The 12,238-nt window shown below is 45.8% G+C and overlaps 1 protein-coding gene across 1 annotated transcript in view; it reads left to right on the top strand.

Annotated features, from left to right (window-relative positions):
- Positions 1 to 12,238, top strand: part of ptprua (protein tyrosine phosphatase receptor type Ua) — a gene marked incomplete at its 5' end in the record, with an annotated part of 259,054 nt that overhangs the window by 64,343 nt on the left and 182,473 nt on the right. The window contains one exon of the mRNA XM_080516344.1: positions 4,402 to 4,530. Coding sequence (XP_080372470.1) covers positions 4,402 to 4,530 — 129 coding nt within the window. The remainder of the gene's footprint in view (positions 1 to 4,401; positions 4,531 to 12,238) is intronic.

The raw sequence follows: 12,238 nt of genomic DNA, 5'->3' as shown, positions 1-12,238 counted from the left end.
AAGTCGGTGGTGGGAAAACAAAAAAAGAAAAAAGAAGCAAATTCAGAGGTTTACTCCTGAATGCATTTTACAGAATCAGCGCTCCCTTCATGTTATAAAGACTCTCTTTAGTTATGAGGCAGGACCATGAAACAGTTTTTCATTCTTCCAGGAGTTAATCTCACGAGGCCAAGAAATGTTATATTTCCACACGGATGGAGAGTTGATGAGTTTGTGTGTTAAATGAGTGGAGCCAGTCAGAATTGTATCCCTTAAGGCATGTTTTGAAGTGAAAATGGAAAACCTTAATAGCGTTTTAGGTTTCTGTTTACATGACAACGGTGCTTATTGCCATTGAAAATGCAACTTTTTCAAAATGGCTCTGTCTTCGGCAAACGCCTGAATACCGAGTACCGCGCATGCACGTTGTGGCCATTGTTGTTCTGCACATGTGCGAGGAGATGGATCATAACTGTTCCAGATTCTGGATCAGGATTTCATTTGATAGGCTTTCAAGGATTACGTCAAAGCTACAGGTTTTGCAGTGTGCATGTCGATTGAAAATCCATGTTGCAGTTCATTCTGCCTCAGTTTGTCTATAGATCCTGCTGATGTTTGTTAGCGCTGTCTGAAGGTGAAAACAACCTGCTACCGATGGAGGGTAGAATATAGTTGTTGGCGAAGCAGAGAAAAAACTCTCCCGGATTTTTGCCCAGTCATGGGGAAGCCTCTGAAACGGTATTTAAACCATCAGTGAAAAGCTGTATTAATGAGATTTTTTTGCTGCCTCTTGCAGGCTTTGCCGGATGTTTCGTGAAATCCTGCTCATCCGGCACCGGGATGAATTCCTCTGATCAGCAGTCTCATATAAAATTAGTCGAAAGAAAAACATTTCACGGCTGGCTAATGCCATAGCTGACGAAACGCTGCGGACGGTTCGGGGCGGCGAAGCTCCGGCTTCGGAAATGGACTGATTTGACAATCTATCGTTTGTTTTTAAAAGGCTCGCATTAATTACAAGACGGGTGTGAGCCCGTCTGATGTGGAAAAAGCTGATTTCTTTTCACATTTTCTACCTTTACGGAGGGTAAAGACAAAGAGCTTAGACTCTGTTGAGACAAGAGGACGAGCCAAGCACAGATAACACGTTCCAGGTGCAGTATCTGACGACAAGCCCGGATCTTGTTTGGCAAATTACCTTTCCTACCTTTCAAGGAGACGGGCGTTTTGTTTCGGGGGCACTTATCTATTTGTTCTGCTCTTGAGAAACCCGTCAGCTGTGACAGCGGCTCACTGAAGTCGTCTCGAGGGGCGCCCGGCGATGCTCATGCCCCCCCCCCCCCCCCCCCCCCCCCCCGTCTCCCATTCACACAATCGCCTTTTGATGAGCAATTAGCATTCTCCGAGCTACGTCCGCTAACTCATTAGCATGTGGAAGTTTAGAGACGCACCGGTCCCCCTCTTGGCCAGATTCCCCCGACGCCGCCACCGTGAGCAAATAGTTAATTCCCACAAGTCATTACCCCCCCACCCCCCCCCCCCCCCCCCCCCCCACACACACACACACACACACACACACACCCCTGTGACATTGACAGATTCATTAGAGTTTTATTTGTTTTTAAGTAAACATCTCGACAGCACAGACTCACACGTCTGAGGAAGTACACATCAGTGAGAATTCAGCTTTTCTAATTACACGGGTTCGCCCTCCTGCTGCCGGAGACACGTTTTTTGTAGGGGGGGGGTGGAAGCGTGCGCTAAAAAGCAAAAGGAGATTTGGAAGGATGCGTTTTAATGAGGGGAATCAGTGGAACGTGTCTGATGGTGACATTTCTTCCTGGAGCTGGAGGGCTCTCCATGAAAAGCAAGGCCTTCGCCGCGGGCCTCGCTCCCCTCCACTCAGCCTCCTCTCATCCTCAGATAACTGGGCACGCCGCGACACAACAAGCAGCCCCCTCACACAGGAGGCAATTAAAAACTCTGATCTGCTTACGCGCCAGGAAACGCTGGCTTGGCTGCAGGCGGCGGGGGTCGAGGTCCGTTGTGGTGACGGCGGCGGCGGCGGCTGATAATTGTTTGTCAGCAGGAACAGTTAAAGCAGCAGCCCGGAAATAGGAGTCTTGGTAGTTTATTGCAGCATACAGTGTTTTCTTCATACGCCAAACTTCCGCGTTGCTAAAGAAAACAGATGGAGCTTCACGGCAAAAAGACGGAAACGGCGACGTGGGGGAAAGTAGAGCGAACAGGATACTATTGAGCAGAGTTGGCGCCGAATCGGAGCAGCTCTTTAGCGCCGACGGGCGCCGCTGCCTTGGCTTTAATACGATCTGCTGGTGAAGAGGGTCCTGGGACCGGTGCGACTCGGAGTTAGACCGGCCTGTCTTCCCGATCCGGGGCCAGACTGAGCAATGGGCCGTTGAGTGGGTCGGTGACAGGCTCCCCCCACGCTATGCTGTATGTCTTCTAAATGAGCAGCCCGCCTGCATCCCGCCCCATTATTCCTCAGCGTAGCCTCTGGCAGCAGGTCCCACGCTGCTCTCCGGGCGGCTGCAACTGTACAAATCACCCTTTGTTTGTAACCTGAGGAGGCTTGTTTTTGGGGGTCTGCGGCAGCACGGGTTAAAAGAATTCTGCTTGCATGGGATTCCAGCACGCGGGCCTGCATGATCGCTGTGTCTCGGGTTGTGCTTTTGGCGAGCCGGCACTGGACAAGAAGCGAGGCCGAGCAGGTTGTAAATGGGATAGATTACTACTATTGACCCACTGATACTGATGCATTGGGTATTGGTTCCGATACGCATTTTTTTTTTTGTATTTCAAACAAATTCCCCCACAGCAAAATACACACTGATGGGATCCCAGGAGTCCAAATGTGGCAGAAAAAAGGCACAATTTAAGTTTATTACAAGCTTTTTCACGTAATCAAGTCAAAATCAAAGTGTCACAGCTTGTGGAATCAATCTGTTTCAGATAACCGCCTGCATTGAAAGTAGATTCTACAGATGGTTCTATTTTCACACGGACACAACATGACTTCTAATGATTACATAAGTTAATAAACCTATAATATAAAGCAGAATGTACAACCAACCTGTGCAGCCAATTATAACGCCAGTAATCATAATTTGTGGTGATGGGAGTTTAAGTTTCATCCAATGGTTTCTAATTGCATACTTTGGGAATACAGTATTTTGCACTGTCAATGAAGATTTCTTTGTTTTCTTCTTAAAGCATCGTCTTCCGACGTGATTAGTTAGTGTTTGCGTTCGGCACAACTTTGCTGCCGTGCGACACGATCAGCCTTGAGATCACCGCTGCTTCTCCACCTCCGAATCAATCGCGTCTGCAGAGGTTTTCTGAGAGGGACCTCTTGACTTGGGTTTGCAGGAAGGAAAAAAAAAATCCCATTTCCCTTCGGGAATCGGTGTTTGTGTTCACGACTCATGAAAATGCAGCAGCATCTGAGATTAGTGGCCAATTAATGGGAGGAAACGCGTGTTTTCCTCCGAGTGAATTCATCAGTGAGTCCACCCGCAGACGCACTTTTGATGATTGATTCTCTCCAATCCCTCCCTCGTTTTCTCAGGTACAACGCGGCGATTGAATCCTACAGGGGACGCAGGCGGCTGCTTGAGGGAAGGACGAGGTTTTGACTGATCCTTTCCCGCAGTTTTGAACAAACAATGAGGATCACGAAGCACAACAGTGTCGAAAGTCATTTTTCTTCGGGTGTCATTGGGAGGCACTCGAACGGGCAGCGGTGGATGGGCACAAATTGTTCCTCAAAAGACCTTGCTATTCATTTTCAGATTTTCTAAAGTGCACCGGCGTTTTCCGCCCAATTAAACAAGAATACACCATGTTAGTTTAACAAGAGAAAGAGAGAGGGAAAAAAATATAAAACCCGGGTGGCTTTGAAAGCGTGTGGTTAGAGCGATAATGGCAGGATGGTGAATGTGGCCATTAGGCGGTGGACGGGGGTTGGGTCACCTTCACAGGCTGAGAGCCGGGGCTGTTGTCGTCCTCCCACCAGCGGAAGAAGCCCCTTCGCTCCGCCGCCGCCTATTATTTCTGGCTATCTGGGCGACCCCGTGGCCGTCGTGTCATTTTCTCACCACAGGGCTAATTGCACCAAATGGCGGGCAGGTTGGGAGGGGGTGAGAATGAGACGGGCCTGACCGCGCCGACCGCCCGCCGCCAAGCATTAGCTGCAATTCAGTTGGCAGCCGTAAAGATTCTGTGGGCGTTTTGATGCATGGAGGCATTTATAGTAAGTCTGTGGTCGTGGAACCGAACAATATAATAAGCCTTGACTAATTCTCCTTCTGTTAGCATGTTAGCGGAGGCGCAGCTGAATGTTTGGATTTTTTTTTTATACGACACCTTGTAAGTAGTTCTGCTCTTTGGTTTCTCTTGTAGCTGGCTGCACCTTCGACGAGGACTCGGACCCGGGCTTGTGTGAATACCGACAAGGTCAAGAGGACGACTTCGACTGGCAGCTGATCAGGACCTACAACTGGCCGCACCCGACGCCCGACCTACTGCGAGGTAGGCTGGAGTTGCAGCGAGGGCCGCTATGACACCACGTTTAGCATGTTAGCATCGCTGCTGCGCCCTGAAACACTTTAGCATGGAGCATGTAGCTTCCATCCAGAATCACCTCTTCAACAATCAAGGGTTTTTTTTTCCCCCCAAAAGCAGGTTTGACTTGTTTGAATCTCGACTCCTGCTGATAATTACTGTGAAAAGCATTTGGTTGAAGGATTTCTGATGTTTACGTGAAACTGAAGTTGAAGCGTTGGGGAGTTTCCACAGAGCTTCAGGTGAGGAGACATATTGGGCTCTGAATTTATGACAGGAGAAATATCGTAAATAAATCGTAGCTTAATGTTAAAATTCTTCTTCTTCTTCTTCTTCTTCTTCTTCTTCTTCTTCTTCTTCTTCTTCTTCTTCTTCTTCTTCTTCTTCTTCTTCTTCTTCTTCTTCTTCTTCTATTACTCTATCCTCTTATTATTATTGATATTATTATTATAATTGTTATTATTATTATCATTACTATTATTATTATTATTGTCATCATCCAAAGTACAGCCACCCCGTGGGCTTATTTATTTATTTATTTATTTATTTAAAGCTTTTCCGTCCATTTTCTTTAGCCTATCAATTTGTGTTGACGTGCTAATTCCTTTTCGCGGCAGCAGGGATGACGGCAGCTTAGCGGAGCCGTTCGGTTCTTCATAATAACTCCTGACCGCTGGTATGAAGCAGACGCGCAGGTTTCTGAAGCTCCCCTTTAAGGCAATAATCTTGTTTCTGCACTGGCACAAAATCCATCTTCACACTGAGCGGAGCTCCACGTCTGGGCCACTGACCACAGATCGTAACACGCTCGCACGCACACACACACACACACACACACACACACACACACACACACACACACACACACACACACACACACACACACACACACACACACACACACACACACACACACACACACACACACACACAGCAGCTGCTGCAGTGTGTGTGTGTGTGTGAGAGCGGCTCACTCCATTGGACTGTGCTGACGTTGGACGTCTCTCATGTGTGAAAAGCAACAGGTGGAAACCAACATCTGCTCCAAGCAGACTTTTCCAAGCGCCTTAATGGGCGTCATATTGTCTTTGTAGCAAATATTCAGTGTGATGATCCCCCCCCAAAAAATAAAAGCTCTTCTGTGAGCAGAGGGAAAGCAGCCTGTTTTTTTTTGTTTTTTTTAATTTTCTCGTCAATATTGTGTAACGTGCGGAAGGAAATGTGTCACATTTTTATGCACAAACTAAGACCCCGTTTAAAGCGCCGCGTCGGGGCGCTCGCGGCCACGCCGCTTTAACGTAAATGTCATCGATGAGAATGAGAACGTGGCTGGTTTCGACCGGCGGCGAGAGGCGATCCCGACGTCCGTCGGATACGCAAACTGCCCCTTAAACCCGATAAATCGCTGCTTCATAAACCAACCGAGATCCTTTAAAAATTAACAAGCGAGGCCTGTCACCGGCGGCGCCGCTCGTCCATTTTAATACCTGCTATTCCGGAGCATTGATGTCCTTGACGGTTCATTATTGGAGTGTAAAGTTGTGAGGCAGCGTCTCCGTCAGTCCCGCTGCCGCCGCCGCCGACCAGGTGATTAATCCCTTCTACTTTCACTTCGGGTTCATTATATCACAATAAAAAAGTGATTTATTTTAACAGTCCCAGCTTGATAGTACACATAAAAGAAAACAGGAGTTGCTAAAAAAAAACAACAACAAAAAACAACGTGGGCTTGCTCATCCTCGTCTGTTCGGGTGATTATTCTCCGAGCATCTGGAGCAGCAGCGAGAGGCGTGACCTCATGATGCTTTGAGGGCGTGTTTTTTTTTTTTTTTTTTTTTTTTTAACGTTTGCCCCAGTTTGTCTTCATGGTTACGTGTGGACCTGCAGACGGTCGTCTCCTCATAACCGTTTCAGGTTCGCAGCTTTTTTATTGAGCACTTTGATATTTCCGTGACAAAAGCTGCTTCGTCATTCGTGCGTGACTGACGTGACTGAAAAGCGCCAGAGGAAGCAGCCCCGCCAGAATAAAAGCTGCGCTCTCTTCTTTTTTTTTTCCCACTCCTGCTCCTTCTTCTTTCCCTCCTCATGTTGTCAAGATTCTGTGGGCTTGTATTTAACAACCACTTGAAAATGGATCTGCACGCCGACCAGAGGTTGCCAGATATGGCTGGTATCCCCCTATTGGGAAGCCAAATTGGGGGATTCTCCTGCTCTGGCGTGTTCTTCATTGCACATAGTTAGGGTTTTAACATATTTTTTTTATGCAGGCTGAGATGAGGGCTGGCTTTTATTGACGTGTGTGGGTTTTACTTTGTTTGGGCTGAAACTAGCGCTGGGCGATTTGGCCTGAAAGAAAAAAAAAAATCTCTGATTTGACAATGACTAGAGACATCAGATATATATTGTCAAACGGGCAATTTTATTGCTGCGAGTGTTCTCAAGAGTTCCAAAACAAAAAAGTATTTGGGGCGCCATCGAACAAATTCAAGCTTTAACCCAGCTTTAACAGCAACGACGGAAACGCACAAGGAATGGAAGAATGGAACCTGAAAAATGCAGAAAAACTGTGAGGGAGGGGGCTTGAATTTGCAAAAATTATTTGCTACAAATTCGCTAAATGGATTAAATAGATTTTTTTGACCCAGCCCTCGCTGAAACAGTGAGTCAGATCTGGCAACCCAGGTGCTGACAGACGTGGCGTCCATATCTGCTTCTGCCAACAGCGTCTCCGTCCGTTCAGATGCGTCCAAACGGCAGTCAGGAATGAAGAAACAAATGGTAGTTGAGCATCAAGACCTGCAGTGTGAACGGAGCCCAAGATCTTGTTTAAAGTTTGCTAAATCTTATTCCAAACGGTCGTGCGTTTGGTTTTGCGTCACTGTTGTCCGAGACGACGTAAGAACTTCGTTCCAGAGGATCCTGGAGTTCCCCCACAACGCCTCCTGACAAGAGAAACCTCGCGCGGATCTAATCTAATCTGCCGAAACGTTGAGCTGCATTCACGTGTAGACGCAAACATGGCAACGGTGGTCGGAGCAACTTTTTGAAAATGCTCCATCTCCTTGGAAACGGAGGAAAATGCAATTCAATGACCTTTCGCAGAGACTTCATGCCGTTACTGTACCGGAGAATTCTAATTAACGGCATTATTACACACACACACACACACACACACACACACACACACACACACACACACACACACACACACACACACACACACACACACACACACACACACACACACACACACACTACACTAATGGAAGAGGAAATATCACCAAGGGAACAACTACAAGAAGCTCCAAGAAGAACATTTACTGGGTTTTAATTTAATAATCCAGTTTGATGAGCAGAATATCATCAATCCACAGACTTGCATAGGGTACGGAGATATTTCACCACCTCCACCAGAATTGGAGTTATAAACAAGGTTTTTTTATTTATTTTTTTATTTCCTGGTACAAAGCACAACACAGAAGGACCCAGCGGTCTAATATAAAGCAGACTTGCCGCTGCTTTTGTGTGCTGTGTTGTTTTTTTTCCCAGCGGTTCATTATGGGAGCTCTGTGAATGTTCCCAAGAAAATAATGACACATTTAATGAAAACAAATTTCCTGCAAAAAAAAAAAAAAAACGGACCGGGATTGTTTGTGGCGGCGTTGTTGTCGAATTGCCAGAGGGGCGAAACGTCGGGAGTCCAAACCTCAAATCTGTGGTCATTTGGCGGCGGCCCGAGCGGGATAATGGCAGTGGCTTCTGAACGGACACGTTCTCAGACAAATAGGGTGGAGATAATGTTGGGTTTTCAAAAGTTACATGTGTTTGGCCAAGTTGAAGAGAAATTGTTTGTTTTTTTTCACCAAAAAGGAACAATAGCATCAAAACGCTTTCCAGGGTTTTAAAAGTGTCCGTTTGTTGCATCACAGTAAGACGTAAGATAAATACAGATTATTATTGTAACTATTGTTATTAATGATAATAATGTTGTTGTTTACTTCAAATCGGACCGTATATGCCCCCTAGTTAAAAATATTAGTTTCAAATCTCCCATCTAGATATAGCTAACCTAGCAAAGCCCATCCCCCGACTGAAGCCCGTCCTTTCACCTCTCGGAGCGCCGCGGCGCATTTCGAAAACCTCTCAAGAGATCCATTTCCGATTGGATTTCGCCTCCTGCCTCACTTTTGATTAAGAGTGTGAGCAGCAAACCTTGTCCGCTGCTCAACAGAGAGAGAGAGAGAGAGAAAAAAGCATAAAATAAAATGAACATTTGTGCTCGGCCATGCAGCCAGGAAAGGGCGAAGCGGCGGTGGCTGCCGGATCCGTTGCCTCCGGGAAGCTGTGAACTTCGTCACCTCGCGCGAGGTGTTTGGCAAATAAACAGACTTTTTTTTAGGGGTTGGTCTTGGTTTCTATGGTCGCCCGGGCGGCCGTTCGGTACGGACTGGGATCTGTTTCCAAATGTGGAGCGAATAATTGTGACCCGCTCCTGTGGTGCGGATGCCTTTACACCTCCGCTGGGTGGAGCGTCAACCCGGGGTGACCCGATGGTGAGGAGAAGCAAGAGGCTCCGGGGGATCCAACTCAACCTGAGAAGGCTTTTTGGAAGTTCGACTCCGTGTGAATAATGTTTATTGTGAGTCGACGCTGTAAAAGCTGCACAAACCTGAAATATATGTTGATGTTGCCAACAGCAGCATGATTTACAAGGCGAGTTATAATGTGAATTAACAACGGAAGTATTAATATCCTATTAATAACCCTAACACTCTTAACTGGATATGAAAACTACCGTATTTCCTGGACTAAGTTGCATCTGTCAAAAATGGGTCCCATATATATATATATATATATATATATGTGTGTGTGTGTGTGTATATATATGTATATATATATGTATATATATGTGTGTGTGTGTGTGTGTGTATATATATATATAGATAGATACTTTTCGGTGACAAATACGGTAGTGTTGTTGTGGTACTGTAGCAGCATTCTGTAGTTGAACAGTGCCATCTAGTGGGCTAACATAGTATGTTTTGATATATTTGTCGCTTCCTAATATAAGTTGCTAATACGACGAGCTTTAGCAGCTTAAAAAAAAAAAAAATCAAACACTGCAACTCATAATAAGGTAAATTGAACAGTTGCTGCATATCAAGTTGTTCAGTGTTTATTCATGCTTTATTTTTACAACTTCCTTTTGATCCACATTTACACCACATTGGCGTTAAACTAAGGCAAGAAGGTGAAACATACCATGAGCATATTCCCGGGCCTCCTTATTCTCCTGGGACTTTTATTTTGACAGTCACCGGAATAACAGTCCAACTTGGTGATCTGTCCACTAGAAGAGAGGCCATTGTTCTCTATGTGTGTGTGTTTATTACCAAAACAACGGTGAGATATCCACCAGTATGACTTTCAATTGCAGCGTTTCCAAATAAATAGCTTGAACACATTATGGAATCATTTTCTTGCATTTTGGAAGAATTGGCTATATATTTCAGCGGTTACAATTTCAGCTTAAAAGTCTTATACATTTGTGATTAAATTCATACATTTGTGACATATTATTTTGTGCAATAGATCTGTATAAGTAGAACTTGTATTTATCTATTCATTCTAGATTTATACTGTCATTTTGTAAAAAAAAAGTTTTTAATCGTTCACTATAATGTCACTATTTCATATTTAAGTTTTTAAATTTGTATTTATTTATCTATCTACCTATCCATCCATCCATCCATCCATCCATCCATAAAAAAATGTATGAGGACAACAACAAAATAAGTGTTATGTAGGACTCTGGTTTTATACACAATGATTTTTATATATATATATATATATATATATATATATATATATATATATATATATATATATATATATATATTTGTATGTAGAAAATCCGAATGAATGAATTTATTCAGTCTGAGGCTCTGTTCACACGATAAAGTTTCCGTAAAAAAAAAAAAATCTCTAACCAGTTCCGTTGAAAAGCAGAAAGGACGTGACCACGTACTTCCTGCCTCCGGTATGAGCATAAAGCTCCGCGGCCGCCGCGACAGAACTCAAAACAAAGCTCACGCGGGTTCAGAGAAAGACGTGTAACGATCCCTCTCTCCTGACCCGCGGTGAAATCTGCCCCCCTCTCGTCGCCGATCGCCGCAGCCGGCGAGCCTTTCGTCTGAAGCCAGCGGGCGGCGGCGGCGGATGTCAGAACGGACCGGCGGCGCGCCGAGCGGCTCCCGTTGATTTGTGCCTGACAGTCTCATTACGGTGGACCCGCTTCCAATCATCGCCCTTTGTGACAGCCTGTTTAAATTCGCCGCGCGTCGACACAGGAGGTCCCATCCAATCTGCACTTTACATATGTTTACTGCGACGAGGGTCTCTTCTTCTTCTTCTTCTTCTTCTTCTTCTTCTTCTTCACCCCCTCACCTGGAAATGTCTCGCATCTGAAACAAGACGCTCTTCTAAAAAAAAGGTGGTTGTTGTCTAAAGTCTTGGCGATTGGTCGGGACGTCGTACCTCGCTGCTGATTTCACTTCTTTCTCATCTATTAGAGAAGCTGGATTTCATGCAGGATGAGTGAGACGCCCCCCCATTCACTCACTGTATATCAGTGTGAACCCCCCCCCCCCCAACCGTTATCAGAGGAACCTGCTGGGCGCGCACCGACAGGGGCCATGCATTAACCATACACGGCGTATGGTTAATGCATGGCCTCCAGAAGGACTACCGCTGCTCCGGGAAGGCAAAGAGCTGCGGTTATGCAAGCAAAGGTTGAGAAATTAAAAAGTTTCAACCAATAGAAGAGTTCCGTGAAATTCTTTTTCCACCCATTTCAGACTCGTCATTCACATTTGGTATGTCGTCGTTTTTTGGTAACGTCCCCGCTACAAACCATACCGTCCTCTGTGAAATGCGTGAGAATGACTGATTCCACCAGGAGGGAATGGAGGTTATCTAAACCACCGACGTGTTTCAGGCGACGCTTGGCGTCTCCATTCCTCGCCCCGTTACCGCGTCGTTATGGACTGGCGTTCAGCTTTCAAGTGTGTTTTTTTTTTCCCCGACATCACGCCGCCGTGTAAGACAGCGGAGGAGGATCGATTTGCTGTCAAGTCGTACCGACAGTCTGTTCCCGTGGAAATTCCTCTCTACCTGCTCGTCGGGAGCGCGAGGTCGGCGTTTGTCGGTTGCGTTTCTTTTTTTTTTTCTTTTGAAGCGTCTCGTCCACGCGCGGCATGGGGTCTTACACCCCGCGAGATATATGCAAGGTCAGACGCCTCGCCCGGCCGGCCGTGACGAGCTTTCACGCCTTACCTCGACTTTTTTTTTTTTTTTTTTTTTTTCCAAGGGCTTTAAATTCTATTCAGAGACGCTAAAGAGACTGCAATTGAGACAACAACTTAGTTTATTGGGCACCGGCAGCTCGATACTATTGATCGGCGCCCACCAGCCAGTGGAATACCAATGACATGAAACATTGCAGCTAAAAAGGAACATGTTACGCCCTTCAGCTTTGCAGTTTTTTTTTTTTTCTCTCTCTTTCCCCCACGGTAGCGCCTCCTCTGGATCTCTCGCTCGGCTTGTCATCATTATAATGCAGGAGGTGAGATGCCAAGGCTCAGTGTCAGGAGCTGTGTGGGAAAAGAGACATGAT

Source organism: Blennius ocellaris (assembly GCF_963422515.1).
Source record: "Blennius ocellaris genome assembly, chromosome: 20".
In the NCBI taxonomy this organism is placed as follows: Eukaryota; Metazoa; Chordata; class Actinopteri; order Blenniiformes; family Blenniidae; genus Blennius; species Blennius ocellaris.
The sequence above is the reverse complement of the archived record's forward strand: the minus strand, read 5'-3'. Positions and strand labels throughout refer to the sequence as shown.